Source organism: Lithobates pipiens, unplaced genomic scaffold (assembly GCF_037356315.1).
Source record: "Lithobates pipiens isolate NorthernLeopardFrog02 unplaced genomic scaffold, aLitPip1_a1.2 Scaffold_25, whole genome shotgun sequence".
NCBI lineage: Eukaryota > Metazoa > Chordata > Amphibia > Anura > Ranidae > Lithobates > Lithobates pipiens.
Genome location: NW_027507787.1, coordinates 196178281 through 196198572, shown reverse-complemented (window position 1 = coordinate 196198572; position 20292 = coordinate 196178281). Strand labels below are relative to the sequence as shown.

The following is a 20292-nucleotide window of genomic DNA, read 5'->3' as shown; positions in this document are numbered from 1 at the left end:
ACCAGCACCCATCAATGCAGCTTATCAGTGCCTATCAATGCAGCCTACCAGCGCCCATCAATGCAGCCTACCAGCGCCTATCAATGCAGCCTACCAGCGCCCATCAATGCAGCCTTCCAGCACCCATCAATGCAGCCTTCCAGCGCCCATCAAATGCAGCCTAACAGCGCCTATCAATGCAGCCTTCCAGTGCCCATCAATGCAGCCTACCAGCGCCTATCAATGAAGCATACCAGCGCCCATCAATGCAGCCTTCCAGCACCCATCAATGCAGCCTTCCAGCGCCCTTTAATGCAGCCTAACAGCGCCTATCAATGAACCCTACCAGCGCCTATCAATGCAGCCTACCAGCGCCCATCAATGCAGCCTTCCAGTTCCCATCAATGCAGCCTACCAGCGCCTATCAATGAAGCATACCAGCGCCCATCAATGCAGCCTTCCAGCACCCATCAATGCAGCCTTCCAGCGCCCATCAATGCAGCCTAACAGCGCCTATCAATGAAGCCTACCAGCGCCCATCAATGCAGCCTACCAGCACCCATCAATGCAGCCTACCAGAGCCCATCAATGCAGCCTACCAGCACCCAATAATGCAGCCTACCAGCGCCCATCAATGAATGTTTGCTTGCTTCCATTTATTCAAAAGTTGGGACACAGAATCAGTCCTCCGCTGTCGCTGCGCCTCTGTCACTGTGTGCGAATGGAGCAGAGGCTGCCTGCTGATGCTGAGACTTAGTTGCTTGGTGCAGAGAGATGAGAGTAGGAACACCAGTCATCAGGCGCCCTAGGCAGCAGTGCACCCTAGGCGGCTGCGTAGTTTGCCTAGTGGTAGCACCGGTCCTGTGTAGATGGACCACCTGTACACCTTCAGTTGCCATTGTGCTTTGTAGGGCTTCTGGTGTTTCCCTGCATCTTTAAACAGTATTTCTGTTTTTGTTTAGAATAAAACATTCCCCTCTGTGTGATCTATTTACATTTCAAGCATTTTTAACAAACTTTGTTGCAGATTCCTATCTTTTGTTATTCTGAAGAAATAGCTGAATGTCTGTGTTTGCATGCAAAATGTATGTGAATGGGAATGATTTTTGAACTATTGATCAGCGGCTGCACTTGCAGGGCTCTAATGAGGAAAATAGCAGGCTCTGAATCCATTGAACCAATTGCCGACTGCCGCAAACACATATACGTCGGCAGAATGGCTCGTACAGGCAAATGAGCATACCTGTATGTCCCTTTGAATTTGCCTCCTTTCCGCAAACTTGATATTCGCCGGCAGCCCACGATCGTGAGACAGAGAGACAGAACGGGGAGATGCCTATGTAAACAAAGCATTTCCCTGTTCTGCCTATTGACATGGCAGGGATATATTGTTCCCTGTCATTGGGCGCAGTGATTGATGTCATGTCAGTGGTAGCCCACAGTTAGAATCACTCCCTAGGACACACTTAACCCCTTGATCGCCCCCTAGTGGTTAACTCCTTCCTTGCCAGCGTCATTTATACAGTAATCAGAATTTTTTTTTTTATTTATAGCACCGATTGCTATATAAATGAAAAGGGTCCCAAATAGTGTCAAAAGTGTCCAATGTATCCCCCATAATGTCACAGTCCCGATAAAAATCGCGGATCGCCGCCATTACTAGTAAAAAAATATATAATAATAAAAATGCCATAAATCTATCCCCTAATTTGTAGACGCTATAACTTTTGTGCAAACCAATCAATATACGCTTATTGCGATTTTTTTTTTTACCAAAAATATGTAGAAGAATACAAATTTGCCTAAAATTAGGAAAAATTTGTTTTTTGATATATTTTTGGGGGATATTTATTATAGCAAAAAGTAAAACATATTACTTTTTTTTTCAAAATTGGCGCACTTTTTTTGTTTATAGCGTAATAATAAAAACCACAGAGGTGATCAAATAACACCAAAAGAAAGGTCTATTTCTGGGGACAAAAATACATCAATTTTTGTTTGGGTACAATGTCACACAACCGCGCAATTGTCAGCTAAAGCAATGCAGCGCTGAATCGCAAAAAACGCTCTGGTCAGGAAGGGGGGAAATCCTTCTTGGGCTGCAGTGGTTAAGCGTGATTTCTCTTTGGGAGAATCTCACCTAAAAATAATTTTTTGCTGTAGAGGATGCCCACAATCTAATATGTATCTTGGTGAAGGCTTCTGGGAAAATCCGTAAAACAATCACACAAGCAGGAATTTAAATTTTTGGGAGGGGTGTTCCGCCATTTGTGTACAGAACCCTTCCAGGTTACCATATTGGATTGCATTTTACAGAAAATTACAGAATTGCACATTGAAATGGAAAGGTCATTTTTAATAACATTTAATTACAATATGATTTGTGTAGCAATAGTATATACTATAGAATTTTTTTTATTTGCTATTTTTTTTCCCCCCATGAAAGGGGAGTTATCCTTTAAGTAAGAACGGGCTGCCTCCAGGCATCCTTATTCCTAATTATTCCATTGCTAAATATGCTCCAACATGGAGGCTCTCATAGACTAGCGTTAGGCCTGAAATATACAGAAGAGCCAAGACAAGGCAGTTTGGCTTCCACACGTATTTACAAATGTTGTGCAACTAAAGACTCTGCTTAGTGCAAATTGATTGTTATCTCTTTTTATTTTTTTTAGCTGGTAAAGTTGGCATTGAATGGATTGAATTTTGGCCAATTCAGCAGGGAGACTGAAAATTTTATGGCCACTCTTGCTTGACAGAAGTCAATTTAAAGATCGATTTCTGTCGACTGGGCTTGTTGGTAAACTTTTCTCGATCAGCGGCTGCAGCCACTGCTCAGTGTATTCTGACAGCAAGAACTCCAGCCGTCAGCAGCGGGGATTCCTTCATCCACTTCAATTGTGTGTATGAAGGAACCTGTTTGTTTTTGTCTGGTTTTTGTATTCTTTGCTCTGGGCAAACAAAGAGAGGAGTAAGGGAGCAATATAAGTAGTAGAGAAAAGTGGCAGTCAAGTAAGCCTGTTTCTTCAAACCTGCAGAGGCAAAGCACAGATTCGCTTCAACAGCTGTTGAGATGAGAAATCAGCAGCAAAGAGTGAAATAGTTTTCAGTATATCAAGCAGATCTTAGGGCCCATTCAGACTATGAATTGCGTTACCTTTCATTACAATGCTCTGCATTAAGGCAGTTCATTCATTTTAAATGCACTGTCATTCCCCCAAAATGCACTATTTTTCTAACAAAGTATATTATGTTCATTGGCAGCTACTCTGCAATGCATTGCCATTTAAAAAGAATAGCACTACAAAATACAACACTAAAGCCGCGTACACACGGGCGGACTGTATGGCCTACTTAGTCCGTCATACAATCCGATGGACAGTCCGAATGAACGGACTTGACCACACACGGATGCACAAACAGTCCGTCGAAAGCTTGCGCGATGACGTGTACAGGACATACGACGGGACTAGAAATAGGAAGTCCAATACATGGATTTTGTGTGTCGGAAAATCAAGCGGAAAAAGTCCAATGGAGCCCACACACAATTGGATTTTCCAACAACAAGATCCGATCGCACATTTTCCGTCGGAAAGTCCGACCGTGTGTACAGGGCACAACACAACACAACTGAATGGGCCCTTACCTGCATTATAAGAATGAGCAGTAAGCACAGCCATCAAGTAACACTGCAAACCAGGAAACAGAGCCTTTATTGAGGACACCATTGATCCCGACCAAATCTCAAACCCCATTTACAGAAATGCATCAGCAAACTTGCAAGCAACCTCCGCTATGCTTCTCTGTTGCCTGCAGACACTCATTATTGTACCGCTCTCCAACCCTTCAGTGAATAAACTGTCTCCTACTACAAATTTTGACTCATCAATCCAGAGCACCTGCTGCCATTTTTCTGCACCCCAGTCCTTATTTTTTCATGCATAGTTGAAAAGCTTAGCCTTGTTTCCACATCAGAGGTATGCCTTTTTGGATGCAATACTTCCATTAAGACCACTGTCTTCTCAAGACAGTAGATAGGTGCAACTGGGTCCCACTGGCTTTCTCCAGTATTGATGGTCTTGCCAGACATCCTCTGATGCCGAAGGGAAGTAAGCATGATGTGTCTTTCATCAGCTGCATCAAGTTTCCTTGGCCAACCACTTTGTTTACTGTCCTCAACATTGCCCGTTTTGTGTGCTTTTTTTAAAAGAGCTTGAACAGCACATTTCAAAACCTCAGTCTGCTTTGAAATCTTTGAGACCTTGCTGATGCAGTATGACTACCTTGCGTCTTGTTTCTGTTCTCAGTCTTGCCATGGTGTATGACCCATGACACAAAACTGTCTTCCACGACTTTAGTAGCAGAGTTTGGCGGTCTCTCACCCAGTTTTAAGCCTCCTATACAGCCAGCTGTTTCAGTTAATCACTGTGTTTCAACCTAGATATGAAATTGATGATCATTAGCACCTGCTTGGTATAATTGGTTAATCATACACCTGACTCTAATTTTGTTAAATCCCAGGCTTTGTGCAAGTGTACAAAGTGTGCAAGTGTAAAAAATAATGCTGATTTGAAGCCAAAGGCAAATCACAGCAAACCATGATTTGATTTAGCTTTTTCTTGTGATCACTCATTATGCATTTTGTAAATTAATAAAAATAAGCAATTCAATGTTTATTTTTAAAAGCATTCTTACTTTACAGCATTCTTTCACACTTGCCTAAAACTTTTGCACAGGAGCTGTTTTTTAATTATCACACCTTAATATGGTTAACATCAAGCTAAACTCTTTCTATGTCTAAAAAACATTAACAAGATACACATTGGCTTTAAAATGGTGTGAGCCTTGTTTTGTGCCCATGGATTCATAAATATAATTGTAATAATATATTGCGGCTTATGGCGTAATTTCTATATTTGGCATCGGCTTAGCTATCCTACCTGATCAGGGCCATCAAGGTCAGGGCTATTTGTGTCGGCTTTATCCGTTTTTTTCCCGTGATTAGCATTTTGTTCATATTGTAGCAGGGGATATATTACATTCTATACCTGTCATCGGAATACTTAGAGCTATTTATAATCTTCTTTCATTGTCTATATATCACACCAAGCCAGGTTTCATTCTATGCTTCACTGCTAACAGGGAGAACATCTGTTTCAGAAGGGTTTTTCACAAAGAGACAAGTGTTAAAAGTGAAGGCTGACGCAGGAGAGCAGCCGGCTAGGATGAGGAAAGAATAATGACTGCCAGATAAACTTGAACTCCGCTATAATACTAGAGGGATTCACAATGATAAATGTGTAAATGGGGGCATTTAGGGCAGGGGTTACGGGTAGAATTATTTTGTGTCACTTCTCTGCCTTCAGACATGACTGGACTTCTCATTGTACATTAGACACTAGAGGCCACAAACAGTCTATAATCACCCTTCCTCTCTTCTAAAGAGCTGTTGGGACAGCCACACGGGGAGTGCATTGTTTTCAGTAATTCAACAGACTCATGAACTTGTATTGTGGTCAGGGCCACTGATAAGGAAGTACAACTGGTCCTGTTGTATTGGGCCCAGGCCTCATCAGCTAACCAGGGGGGGCCAGGGCAGCTTTATTGTTCATTACTGCCTAAAAGAATACACTGATTTTGTTAGACCACATTCCGGCTCCTACTTGCTTACCAGGGCTTAAAATACATTTTCCTGGGCCCCATCACATCATGCCTTGACCTCTGCTCCTACCTCTGAGGGGCCCAGGAGGTAGGAGCAAAGGACTTATTTTTTCATTTTTAGGGAATAGGCGGATAAAGTCAGTGCAGTTGTTTGGGGGGTGGAAGTGGGGATGGGGGGCCCCTTCAGGAAGGTTATATGAGGCCCCATGATTTCTAACAGCAGCACAGATTGTGGTAATCCCTTTAAGTTTCAGGTGAGACTTTCCCCACTCTTCATTCTGGTCCTTCAATCTGGGAATTCTAACCCCTGTAAGCTCAGTGTCATTGGAAAAAAATGGATGTCTTCCTCCTCTCCCTCACATGACAGTGTTCAGGCCTAGTGGTTGTCCAATCAGGCCTGAGCACTGCATCCCTGGAGCAAACCATTTGCCCTTCCCTACTCTCTGATGCAGCTATGAGGGTGCATGGTAAAATGAAGTATTAGTGGGGAGGAATTTCTACTTTTTAGGAGAACTTGTATTTTTGCCCTGTGGAGAGAAGTGATTGGTGTTAGATTTATCACAAATGTGGAGTGGATCATAGCAGAGGTCAAGGCATATGGTTTGGTAGCAGCGCACTGAAACTGGCTTGCTATGTTACACCTTACATTGCACAGCCCCATTCTCTGCACTTTACTGAATAAGCTAAGATGAGTATGAAGGTAGCTGAACTGCCGTCTTTGAAGATCAACCTAACTGTGAACGAGTTTTGGCCGCTGTCAGGGGCTGCCAGGCTCACCTGTCAATTCTTCTGGTTTTGTATGTCACATCTTGCACATCTTGCTCGCCTATGACCCGGGCACATTATTCAGACCCGCTGGTGGCTCCCTGTGCAGCGTGCCTTGTCTACACAGTGACAGGCAGCCTGCTATTTAACTTCCCCGATAAATTATAGAAACGGAATGCCTGCTGCAGCTTGTGCGGGTGATCTTCGTTCCCGCATGCCGCCAATGTGGTCCATTGCCTCCACTTTTCCTGACAGGGCTCGACATGTCTCCCTGCTGTCCCCCGCTCCACGGACTAGTGCAGAGAGAGTGCTGTGGAGAGAACTGAGCCCGCCCCTCCTCCTGCTGTGTTGTTTTCCTGTGTACACAGAGGAGGAGGGGGGAGAAGGCTCACCACGCTGCCGACAACGCTGCTGGAGTTCATCCATCAACTAATCCACACAGTGAGTCTTCCAGAGGTGGGGGGCATGAACAAGAGGGTGAGGGGGGAACTAGCCTGCAGTTCACTTTGTGTGATTGGGGGGGGGGGGGGGATATCTTCTAGGGGGCACTTAAGTAATTGTGCTACAAGGGGGCTTGGATATGAAATCCACCCCCCTTAGCACATATCCCCCTCCCAATATTAAAGAGATGATTCCTGCCACAGAGGGGATGACCCTTGGCACCCCACAAGAGATGTGGAAAATTGCTCCAGGTGCCCATACTAGCCCCCCCCCCCCCCCCCTCAGGCAAGTTAGTGGAGCAAAGTGTGGGTTCCAGCACCAGGGCAGGTTCACACTTTGATAACACAGGAACGCGATGTGCGATTCACGTGATACCCGGGTGCAATTTAAGCCCAATTATATATGCAGTCTCTAACTCTCCTGTAGTATGTAGGGATGAGCTCAGGTGTGTTTGCATGGAACATGTGCAGAGCCCGCCAGGAAGTCGGTGCAGCACTGTGCTAATCACAGACAGTGAGACATTGTTCCGAAGTGCGGGTGCAGAGATCAGGCAATGTCTCACTGTCTGTGATTAGCGCAGTGCTGCACCGACTTCCTGGTGGGCTCTGCACATGTTCCATGCAAACACGCCTGAGCTCATCCCTAGTATTATGTCTGCAGTCTCTGACCATCTCCTGTACCATGTCCGCACACTCTCTAACCATCTCCTGTATCATGTATGCAGTTTCTTAACATCTACTGTACTATATCTGCAGTTTCTTACCATCTCCTGTACCATGTGCTCAGACACTCTGACCATCTCCTGTATTATGTATGCAGTCTCTGACCATTCCCTATACTATGTCTGCAGTCTCTGACCATTCCCTATACCAGGGGTTGACAAATTTGCTTGGAATCTAGGAGCCAGCTTAAAAAGTTAGGAGCCAGGTCCATGACGACGATCCGGACCTGTCCCTGGCCTGACATGGAGACGAGTGAGGGGAAGATAGCAGCGCCGTCGCCGCCCCCCGTCTCCAAGTCATTGCCCATAGCTCTTAGAGGGACATTTTATTTTTTTCAAATGACAATTTTTTTTTCAATTGCATTTTAGTGTAAATATGAGATGTGAGGTCTCTCTGACCCCAGATCTCATATTTAAGAGGACCTGTCATGCTTTTTCTATTACAAGGGATTTTTACATTCCTTGTAATAAGAATAAAAGTGACACAACATTTTTTTTAAAAGAACAGTGGAAAAAAAAAATTAAAATAAAGCAGAAAAAATAATAATTTTTAAACGCGCCCTGTCCTGCCCGCATATAAAAATCGGTGTTCGAACCACACATAGGAGGTAGCGCCGTGATCGGTAGAGCGAGAGCAATAATTCTACCCCAGACCTCCTCTGTAACTCAAAACGTGCAACCTGTAGAATTTTTTTAAACGTCGCCTATGGAGATTTTAAAGGGTAAAAGTTTGTCGCCATTCCATGAGCGGGTGCAATTTTGAAGCGTGACATGTTGGGTATCAATTTACTCGGCGTAACATTATCTTTCACAATATAAAAAATAATTGGGCTAACTTTACTGTTGTCTTATTTTTTTATTAACTAAATTATTTTTCCCAACAAAAGTGTGCTTGTAAGTCCGCTGCACAAATACGGTGTGACAGACAGTATTGCAACAACCATTTTATTCTCTAGGGTGTTAGAATAAAAAATATATATAATGTTTAGGGGGTTCTAAATAAAGGGAAGAAGAGGCAGGTAATATAATACAGGCAGAGGAATCTTCATTAACATTGCTGGTTTGTCATACCAACGGCGACCACAAGAGGGCGCCAGATTCCATAAGGAATCATAGGACCGCAGAAGGCCTCAAAGCCGCGGCCTAAATTTTCGGCCGCCGGCGGAACGGCCCGACGCGATCACGCTGGGGGGGTCCACAGACACAGGATACCCCCAGCTGTGCTGCCCCAGGCGCGAGGTCGCTATTTCTAGTCGCCAATGCGACCTGGCGACCGGGTTTTGTCGAGCCCTGCCCTATACTATGTCTGCAGTCTCTGACCATTCCCTATACTATGTCTGCAGTCTCTGATCATCTCCTGTATCGTGTCTGCAGTCTCTGACCATCTCCTGTACCTTGTCCGCACACTCTCTGACCATCTACTGTATCATGTATGCAGTTTCTTAACATCTACTGTACTATATCTGCAGTCTCTGACCATCCCCTGTACCATGTGCTCAGACACTCTGACCATCTCCTGTACTATGTCTGCAGTCTCTGACCATCTCCTGTACTATGTCTGCAGTCTCTGACCATCTCCTGTATCATGTCTGCAGTCTCTGACCATTCCCTGTACTATGTCTGCAGTCTCTGACCATTCCCTGTACTATGTCTGCAGTCTCTGATCATTTCCTGTATCATGTATGCAGTCTCTGACCATCTCCTGTATCATGTCTGCAGTCTCTGACCATTCCCTGTACTATGTCTGCAGTCTCTGACCATCTACTGTACCACGTCTGTACACTCTCTGACCATCTACTGTATCATATATGCAGTTCCTTAACATATACTGTACTATATCTGCAGTCTCTGACCATCTCCTGTACCATGTGCTGAGACACTCTGACCATCTCCTGTATTATTTATGCAGTCTCTGACCATCTCCTGTACTATGTCTGCAGTCTCTGACCATCTCCTGTACTATGTCTGCAGTCTCTGACCATCTCCTGTACTATGTCTGCAGTCTCTGACCATCTCCTGTACTATGTCTGCAGTCTCTGACCATCTTCTGTACTATGTCTGCAGTCTCTGACCATCTCCTGTACTATGTCTGCAGTCTCTGACCATCTCCTGTACCATGTATGCAGTCTCTGACCATCTTTTGTACCATGTCCACACACTCTCCATCTCTTGTATGATGTATGCTGTTTCTTACCATCTCCTGTAGCATGTTTGCAGTCTCTGACAATCTCTTGTATTATGTCTGTAGCCTCTGATCATCTCTTGTATTATGGCAGCGCAGTCTCCTAGTCTAATATAGGATGAAACGAGAGCCACCAAGCTGGAGCTCAGGGAGGACCATCTGACTGAGCCCTGCATGGTGGACCTGAGTGGTGGTCAGTGACAGCGTAGCAAGGCCTGTCTGAGGGGGATCACTGATGTAGGGGCAGTGAATATAGTAAGGTAAAGGGGCACTGATATAGAGGTTACCCCTTATATCAGTAGCTCCCCCCCCCCCACCTTACCTTTTTGCATTCACTCTGCAGAAGGTGCTCTATGGTGACCAGAGTCACTCCCCCCCCCCCCATAAAATACGCATACATACTTAGGCTCATGTATCATGCACCGCCAATGCCTTACAGGAAAATTACACTGGGAGGCTCCCCACCAAACATTACACACTACATATACACTATACATTACACACATTACAGTACATTACACACACCTGCACTATTTGCAATTGGCTACACCCACAATTCAACGCTGCGCTTGCTGCGTTACTACTTCCCTAGGGCACACAGAGGTGTCCCAGGTATTTTACAATCTCATAGTCTATGCTACACAAAAAATGCTAAGCCCCGCTGAAGTGTTCGGGTTTGGCTTGAAGAAAAGGTGGCAACCCTATATATGCCCCTTGTATACATGCAGCTACAGGGTGGGAAATGCCTTGGTTGTAAATATTTGGCCCATTAAAGGTGACATCTTCCTGGTGGACTCCACCCTGGGTTCAGAAATGTATCTAAACATGCCCAAGCTCATCCCTAATTCTGACAGTCAAGGAGTGTGGCGATAAAAATAGATAGCTGTATAGGATGAAATCAAGGAGAAAAGTCAGAGCCTCGCAGAAGACAGGTCTTGCTAAAATTTCATATTTGATCAGACTGGATCCATAATTTAAATTTTGTGTAAAGCACATAAATCAACAAATTCCTTTTTATAATATGCATTCTCTCGAAAAGCATTTGCTTGGAGATATTCTTTGATATACTAATTTTGTGTGTACCTATATTTGTAGTCAGAGTCTTCAAGCGGGAAATGCGATACTCCTAAGAACCAAGGCCTGAGGTGTGCCTTGGCCTAGCTGGTCGGCATGCCTGAAAAGAGGGCATACCCTGAGTGTAAGAATAAGAAAATACTATGAGTATGTATGAAAAGCTGGGGGGATGGGTGGGTGGGAACCCAGAATCGCAGACGACACTGGCCCCGACAGAAGAGGAGGATTAAATAGCTCTCTCAGGCTCCTCCCACAAATACAGGCTGGCCTCCGGCCACTTGAGATTTTGTGTGTACCTATATTTAACACATTCTGCAGGTTTGGCTCAGGATAATGTCTTATAAATATCTTCGCTAATTCACATCCTGGTTACTTTACATATTTCCCTTGTTTATTTAAGCACGATCAATGCAAGATCAATAACAACCTAAATTAGTCCAGTAATCTAGACTATTTTCATCAGGTCTGGCAATGTGGAATAAAAGTCAACTTTGGGCTACTTCTCCAAAATGTTGCTTAGGAATACAATAAACACCAGGATCTTTTTCATATATCAACCGATAAATAATTTCTTCCCCCAATATTCACCAGTTCTCGTTTATGGCTCATCATGATTACTTTACCATGCTCATCGTTGAGTAATCCTTAACCACTTCCCGACCAGCGCACGACGATGTACGTCGACAAAATGGCACGGGCAGGCATATTGGCGTACAGGTACGTCCAATATTCAATGCCGCCCTGCCATCGGGAGCGCGCCACCGGCGGCGCGCTCCCGCGCTGGTCGGGACCCCCGTGAGTCCGGTCGCGGGACCCGCAGACTCGATCGCCGCGGGCATCCCCGCGATCGTCTCACGGAGTGGCCGAATGGAGGAAATGCTGTGTAAACAACATTTCTCCATTCTGCCTAGCAACTAGTGACGCTGATCTCTGCTCCATGTGATTGGAGCAGAGATCAGTGTTCACTTAATGAAAGCCCAACCCCCCCACAGTTAGTAACACACCCCTAGGAACACATAACCCCTACACTGCCACCCACTGGTTAACCCTTTCACTGCCAGTGTCATTTACACAGGAATCACTGCATTTATATAGCAGTGATTACTGTATAAATGACAATGGTCCCAAAAATGTGTCAAAAATGTCCGATGGGTCCCCCACAATGTCGCAGTCACAATAAAAATCGCTGATCGCCGCCATTACTAGTAAAAAAAAAATAATAAAAAATTATTAATAAAAATGCTATAAAACTATCCCTATTTTGTAAATGCTATAACTTTTGCGCAAACCAATCAATAATCGCTTATTGCGTTTTTTTTTAACCAAAAATATGTAGAAGAATACGTATCGGCCTAAACTGAGGGAAAAAAAAGTTTTTTTATATATTTTTGGGGGATATTTATTATAACAAAAAGTAAAAAATAATGCGTTTTTTTCAAAATTGTCGCTCTATTTTTGTTTATAGCGCAAAAAATAAAAACCGCAGGGGTGATCAAATACCACCAAAAGAAAGCTCTATTTGTGGGAAAAAAAGGACGTCAATTTTGTTTGGGAGCCACGTCGCACGACCGCGCAATTGTCAGTTAAAGCGACGCAGTGCCGAATCGCAAAAAGTGATCTGGTCTTTGATCAAGGCAAAACTGTATTACCTCTTCCAATTTATATACATTGCCTTTATCAATGTCATCTCCCCCGAGTATCTTTCACAAACACCTTTCACACAGTGAAAGTTTTGGGCTTGCTTGTCATTCTCTGGTATTGAGACATTAGGCCTGTTACTCTGAACTTCCAAACCTGCGACAATTGAGCAACTAATCGGCTGACCAACTTCCCTCAAAAGATTAGATAAAAACTGTGAATTTTCAAGTGTGTCCTGCATATCACTAAGAACACATCTGGAGTAATGTCTTCTACACACAATGAGATTATTGGACAAAGGCATAAAAGGCACTGTATAAAGCAGAAGGTGTAGTTGTTTGATGAGCATGTGGATTCCATCACTGGGGGACTTGAAGTTGCTTTTCTCTTCTCTGCACACCTCTGTTTTGGAGCATTAATAGGACAAAGGACTTTGTTGCTTTTGCTATTCATTGCAGCGCTGCTATCACTTTGTTTTGCTATAGCTGGACTTTTGGACAGTTTTTTGAATGAACTGCAGTTGTGTAGAACTGAGTGCTTTTTAAACAAGCTAATCATTTAATCAGTGTTTGATTAATTATTATTGCACCATATGAAATAATATTTTGTTGAATACTGTGTATTCATATAAAGCGCTGTTAATGTGTAATATTTAGACATATAGATACTGTATTTTTTTTGTCATACTGTTCAACCATTTATGTGATGCAGACATAGATAGCTGCCAGACAGCACAGCCTGGATCTCTTTACAGGCTACACTGCAATAATGTATGGTAGGATTTTCTCCAGTCTGAGACTGTACAATGATGGAGCAGCAGTACATTATGATTTTGCCCTTGTTCACATTGCCGCGGCTTCAAAGTCTCAAAACTTTGAATCTGAAATCCTTGCGCAACTTCATCGCGGCTTGCATATTACTTCTTTAATCACTTCAGCCCCGGAAGAATTTACCCCCTTCTTGATCAGGCCATTTTTTGCAATTCGCCACTACGTCACTTTAACTGACAACTGCGCGGTCGTGTGATGTTGTACCCAAACAAAATTGATGTCCTTTTTTCCCCACAAATAGAGCTTTCTTTTTGTGGTATTTGACCACCTCAAAAAAAAAATGTCATCATCAGTTTAGGCCAATATGTATTCTTCTACATATTTTTGGTAAAAAAAAATCTCAATAACTTTATATTGATTGGTTTGCACAAAAGTTATGGCATCTACAAAATAGGGGATAGATTTATGGCATTTTTATTATTATTATTTTTTACTTATGGCGGTGTCCAGCAATTTTTATCGTGACTGCAACATTGCAGGGGACAGATTGGACACTTCTGACACTTTTTTGGGACCAGCGACATTTATATAGGGATCAGAGATAAAAAATAGCCACTGATTACTGTATAAATGTAATTGGCAGGGAAGGGGTTAACACTAGGGGGCGATCAAGGGGTTATCTGTGTTCCATAGGTGTGTTCTAACTGTGCGGTGGATGGGACTGGCTAGGGGAGGAGACTGATCGTTGTTCATACTGTCTCTAGTCCCCTGAGGGAACAGAGATGTGTGTGTTTACACACACACATCCCTGTTCTCGTTCTGTCACAAGCGATCACGGGTGCCCGGCAGTCATCGCGCCCCCCGGGAACGTGCATCGGCCCCGGGGACATGCTGCGCGCGCACGCCTGCAAAAGCATCTTAAAGAGCCGATGTACAGCTACGACAACTCGTGCAGGGGAGCCATCCTGGCACAGTAAAACTGCAGCAGCTGGCAGGAAAGGGGTTAACAGAAGTCAATGCAAGTCCTGTTGAAGTCGCACCAAAGTAGTGCAGGAACCTTTTTCTAAGTCGGAGTGACTTGAGTCGCACCGATTAGAACAGTTCCATTGCCGTTAATGGGACACGACTTGTAATGCGTCTTTGAACTCTCAAGTCACATGACAAGTCGCAGCAGTGTGAACCAGGGCTTTATCTTTGTTCTTTCCCCATTGCACTATGCCAAGCCATGATTGGTTCAGAGTGCTTCCCCTCCCACTACCAGGCTGCATGCTGCTGTGCAGAGGATTAGAAGATCCAGTAAGATGCATTACATACAGATGATTATTTTAGTTTTATGTAATAATCCATTTATATTTTAATGAGTACATAAAGCTGAGGGCTGATCAAAAAAAAAAAAAAAAGAACAGTTTCCTCTATCCACACAAACATGGTGGATGAAGGAATTCTCCCCGCTGAGACATTCTATTTTGACAGCAGGAATCTCCACTGTCAGAATACACTGATCAGCAGCTGCAGCCCATTGGCTACAGTCAGCTGAACAGGAAAAAAAATCCAACAAGCCCAATCGACAAACGTCAATCATTAGATCGACTTTTGTCTAACTAGAGCAGCCATGCATAGATCAAAATTTTGACCAGTCCTTGTTGAACTAGTAAAATGTCAATCTATCTATGGCCAGCTTCACTGGCCTAAAATTATTTGTAGTTTTTCATCTACCTTAAAGCCCAGCTCCAAAAAACCTAAAAACCTTCCCTTGCATTGGGGCAGCACCTGCACTGTAAGAGTTAAGCACTCATTTATTTCTGGGGAATGGTAAAGCATTTTTAGTTACATGATCTTCCAGCAAATAGTGCTCACCCATGCTCCAGTGGTGGACTGTCCCTCGGCATCCTCACATCCAGTGCAGGGCTATTGTCCCTGCATCTGTCTTGATGATGTTGAAGGACCTTAGAAAATAGGCTGTAGAGACTGGTCTAGACACACAGAGGAGTCTGCAGGACCAAAGGATTGGGTAGGACCAGGACATGGGTGGGCAGGAAGGGGGGCTGCCCTGGGCACTGTGGCATCATGTTAGGTGGAGGCGTGCTGTGATGAGATTGGGGAGAGGAGGTTTGTGTTGGGGGGAGGAGGAATTTGGGGGATGGCAGGGGGTAAGAAGTGTTTTAGGAGGGGGAACATTGGGTGAAAATGCTGGGAGTGGTGATTTAGGGGGATTTGTTTTAGGATGGGGGATGGGAGAAGAGGGTTTGTGCTGGGAGGGGGGACTTGTGGGGTTTGTGCTAGAAGAGGTGATATGGTTGGGGGGAGGGGATTTTTTTGGAGGGGGGGATTTGTGCTAGTAAGGATAACTGGGGTGTATTTGTGCTATGAAGGGATTTTTTTTTTGGTGGGGGATTATTTGTGCTAGGAGGGGGAATTGGGAGATTTGTGCTAGAAGAGGTGATATGGTTTGGGGGAGGGGGATTTGTGCTAGTAAGGATGATTGGGGAGTATTTGTGCCAGGAAGGGTAATTTTGGGGGGAAGATTATTTCTGCTAGGAGGGGTGATTGGGGGAGGGAACTTGTGCTGAGCAGGGGGATTTGGAGTGTGGGGGGAGAGGTTGTGTACTCGGGGGGGGGGGGGGGGATTTGAGGGGCAGAAGATTTGTGCTAGGAGGGTTGTTTTATTTATTTTTTGGGCAGGGGGCATGTTTGTTTGGGGGGGTTGAGAGCAAAGATTTGTGCTGGGAGGGGGAATTTTAGCAGAGAGGAGTATTTGTCCTGGGAGGAGGGGAATTTATGCTTGGGGGTAAGCATGCAGATTCATGTTCAATTTTTTTTTTGGGGGGGGGGATTTTTGGCACTGGGATTGGGTAAGTAAAAGTTCTGGTAACACTGCAGTGTAGATGTCCCCCACTGCAAGGCAGGGTTCTTAGATTCAGCTGTAAGTACCACTATCCAGTGTAAACAGGATATTCTGACTTTAGCACATCAACAGTGTCTCCTGGATAAAATGAATACTGATAAACATACCTCCCAACTTTTTGAGATGGGAATGAGGGACACCTATCAGCAAAAGTATGCAGACATATGACACACCCTTTGCCACGCCCCCTTAAAGGGGAATTGTACAAAAAAATAAATTGGTTAAACCTACAAGTGCTTTTTTTCCCCCTACTATTCCTTTATATTGGCTTTTGGAATTTACAAATGCAGCAATTTAGAAATCAGATGAAAGGTTTAGCGCTGCAAAACACTTTTTGATGGTTAAAAAGTGCATTTTATATACATCTATATAAATCAAACCAAAATGAGGGACAAATGAGGAGGAATGAGGGACAGAGGCTCATTCCTCGAAATCAGGGACAGTCCCTCGAAATCAGGGACAGTCCCTCGAAATCAGGGACAGTTGGGAGCTATGGATAAACTTTGCTTATTGGCTGGGGGGGGGGGGGGATCTAGCACTAGTTTTCTATTACCGGTTACAAATTGTAGTGTATTGATGCTTTTTCTGATGTTTTGCTTGGTTAGACGGTCTGTTTATAAAGGCTACAAACAATTGTTCTTTGTTTTCAGCATTTGCAGATTTTGCTGCTCAATTTAGATTTTTTTTCTCCTGTTTATACAGTATGTGGATGTTCGGCATAGGATGTTGCGATGTGTAGTGTTAGAAATGAGAAGGAGTGGCAAGAATGGCTATAAGAAAAACTGGTAAAGAAATTTTTTAGAAAATAGGTGCGTGGAGTGTGGGAAGACGAGGGAGTTGAGCTGAGGGCTTCATAGGAGAGTTTGGCTTTAAAGTAGATGCAAACATAGTCACTAAAATATTATATAAACAGCAACGTGTTCTTTCAAAGGCAATTTTATTTATTTTTTCTAATTTGCAGCTTTTGTTAAAATAATGTCTTCTATGGAAACACGTGTATCACTGATCCCCAAAGGAGCTGCTGGTTTTATTGGGCTTACCGTTACCTTCTTGACCTCGTCTCTGTCTAGGGTTTCCCATGGTAGATGGCCCAAAGAAATGCAGAAACAGACACTGGATCTTCTTTTGGGTTATTTATTTGAAATAGAAACAAGATCTCTCAGTTTAAGGTAGAGGGTTGAGAGGACGTTCAGGTACTTTGGACTGTCAAAAATGGAAAGTCTTTATAGAAGGAATGCAGAGAATAACCGTTTCACAGCTGGATTTTCACAGCCCCCGGATAGACCTCCTCTCACTAGGCCTAGCAGCCAGTAGGTTGTTAAGTAAAGTAAAGCGTCTGCCACAGACTTGAGTGTAGAATACTTGAGAAAAAGTCTCTGCCACAGACTTGAGCGTAACTGAGGGACATAGACAAATTTATAGAGCTATCATATGGTATCAGTATCTCTCAGCCAGTTCGGCGATACCGTATGAGTGTGGATCCATAAAGTGTCCTTCAACTGAGCCTTCAGGCTGCTTCAGAGAAGCCAGCCTTGAGCATAGCCTTCTCCTGAAGAGTCCTCCCCTGGATGCTTCTCCAGTTGCTGGGCCTCTCCTTAGATGAGACGACACCAGACCACTCTTGAATCACCAGGCCTCGACATCCATTCAGGACTGTCCCTGCAGTTGCTTTGCCTCGGGCTATCCATCCCTGAGACTTGGAAATTCATGGAAGGAGGGCCATGGAGGCTGGTCAGGAGGACCAGAACCAAACAGACAGAAAATCCTCTGGCACGGAACTCCGTTACACGTGATCTCAGCACCTTAAATACCACCTTCCAGAATTCACAGCAGGAGAACACTCCCACTGGGCTGGTTCCGAGAAAACGTGACACTTAATACACCCAGCTAAACTGCGTTCTACCACTTGCCGGCAGTGACAGCGACACCTGCGGCCAAGGAGAACCCAGTGCAACCCAGCTTGACTGGTACTGAAATCATAACTTAGTCAAATTAGCCCTAAAACCCAACTGTGGTTTCAGGAATATTAATTTTCAAAAACATATAGTGCATGCTCGTCGGGAGCCAGCGCTACACACATCTTGTTTTGGGGTGGCAACGCTTTGCCCTTGTCTCTGAGTTCTTCTCCTGTGCATTCTCCCAGTCACATGAATGTCTGTCAAAGGTGAAAGGTCCATGCTGATTCTCATTGTCCAGGCACTATCCACCACTGTCATTGGCTGCAAAAAAGTTAAAAAAAAAGAAGAAACATGTAAAGAGTATACAAAAGAAAAAAAAAGCACTATTTAAGAAAGGCAGTGCTACAGCAAACTAAATGTCACCCATTTTGGGTTCATATCTACTTTAAAGTGAACCTGGGCTTTAGGAAGATGATGTATGTATCTTGTACTCCTTTCTTGTATTCAGGATAACATTAGGGCACCATAAAGTTTATACTGTGTTTCTATGTCTGAGATTTGTTTATGGTAATACAGTCCCTATTATTATTTAGCATGAGGAGACTAATAGTTCCACTCCTTGTTTTATTCTATTTTCAGCTTTACTGAGTTTTTGGACCCCTTTCAGCGGGTTATCCAACCGGAAGAAATTTGGCTGTACAAGAATCCCCTGGTTCAGTCAGACAACATACCCACACGGCTCATGTTTGTAAGTAAAATGTTACATTCTATTGTCTTTCTTGGGAGTAGTACCTATTGCTTGCACCCATTTTACATCTCTTTTAATGAATACTATTCCTTACTTTTTTAGTGGCTTCTAATCTATGTTGTTTTGGAACTCATACCAGTGTAAGGACGCCCTTCTGCATTGACCATCAGTGTAAGGAAGCCTTTCTTTCACTGACCACCGTTATAAACGGGCCCTTATTCCACTGACTGCTAGTGTAAGGGTGCCTTTCTTCCACTGACCATCATTGTAAACAGGTCCTTATTCCACTCACTGCTAGTGTAAGTAAGCCCTTTTTCCACTGACCACCATTGTAAGTGGGCCCTTATGCCACTATCCACCAGTGTAAGGAAGCTCTTTTTCTATCAACCACCATTGTAAGTGGGAACCTTTCCTCGACTGACATGTAAGCGAGACCTTCTCCAACTGAACACCAGTGTAAGGGAGCTTTTCTCCCACTGATCTCCAGTGTAAGGGAGCCTTTCTCCACTGGCCACCAGTGTAAGGGAGCCCATACCCACTGACAATCAGTGTATGAGAGCCCTTCCTCCGCTGACTACCAAGTGGGCCCTTTTCCCATTGACCACCAGTGTAAGGGAACCCTGCTCCCACTGATTACCAGTATAAGGGATCCCTTCTCCCAGTGACCACCAGTGTGAGAGAATCCTTCTCCCACTGATTACTAGTATAAGGGAGCCCTTCTCCCAGTGACAACCAGTGTAAGGGAACCCATCTCCCACTGATTACCAGTATAAAGGAGCCCTTCTCCCAGTGACCACCAGTGTAAGGGAATCCTTCAAACACTGACCAGCAGTATAAGGGGCCCTTTCTCCCAATAACCATAAGTTTAAAGTGGATGTAAACCTGATTCATGAAATTTGAGCTGAGCACACATATCTGCAGTGTTTTCTTATCTCTCTTCAAAGCACTAAGTCCTGTGGCTTTCTCCTGCTACGTACTTCTGTTATCAGCGTGATAACTTCTGACAAGTTCTCGGTCAACTGTGATAAAAGCCTGAATTTTGTTTCATGGGAGGTTGCTATAAATAGACTAGCAGAAAGCTGAAGTATTCATTGAAATTAATGGGCAGCGCTTCCAAAGTGCCTTAAAAGCACTTTGAAAGCGCCACAAAGCTAGACTTTTTTCCTTTTTTTAAAGGTCATGTTTTCAAATGACCTTAAAAAATTTGCCCTTCTAGTGCCCGAAAAAAAAAAGTGCTGCAAAAGCACCGCTAACACGCCGCCAAAGCACCGCAAAAATGACCGGCACTTTAGCGCTGTTTTAGCAGCACTGCCGTGTGAAAGGGGTCTAAGCAGAACAATGTTATTTCAGCTGTATGAGTAGAGCTACAGTATTAATAAAGTGGCAGCTGTAGGGCACATTAAATGGTTCTGGTATATTAGCAGGTGTGCATTACATTGGAGCTCTCTCAGGTCAGACATGGCCTTAGACATGGCACCCTATTTGACATACACCAATCATCCAACATTAT

The 20292-nt window shown here is 44.1% G+C and overlaps 1 protein-coding gene across 2 annotated transcripts in view; it reads left to right on the top strand.

The window, feature by feature from the left end:
• PLPP4 (phospholipid phosphatase 4) overlaps positions 1-20292 on the top strand; it is a 275253-nt gene that overhangs the window by 125860 nt on the left and 129101 nt on the right. Inside the window, exons 1-2 of one of the 2 annotated variants that reach the window (XM_077455387.1) lie at positions 6761-6846; positions 18674-18782. In XM_077455387.1, the coding sequence (XP_077311513.1) occupies positions 18777-18782 (6 nt within the window). In that variant the 5' untranslated portion in view covers positions 6761-6846; positions 18674-18776. Of the gene's footprint in view, positions 1-6760; positions 6847-18673; positions 18783-20292 lie in introns of those variants that run through there. The other variant, XM_077455386.1, reaches the window with a different exon arrangement.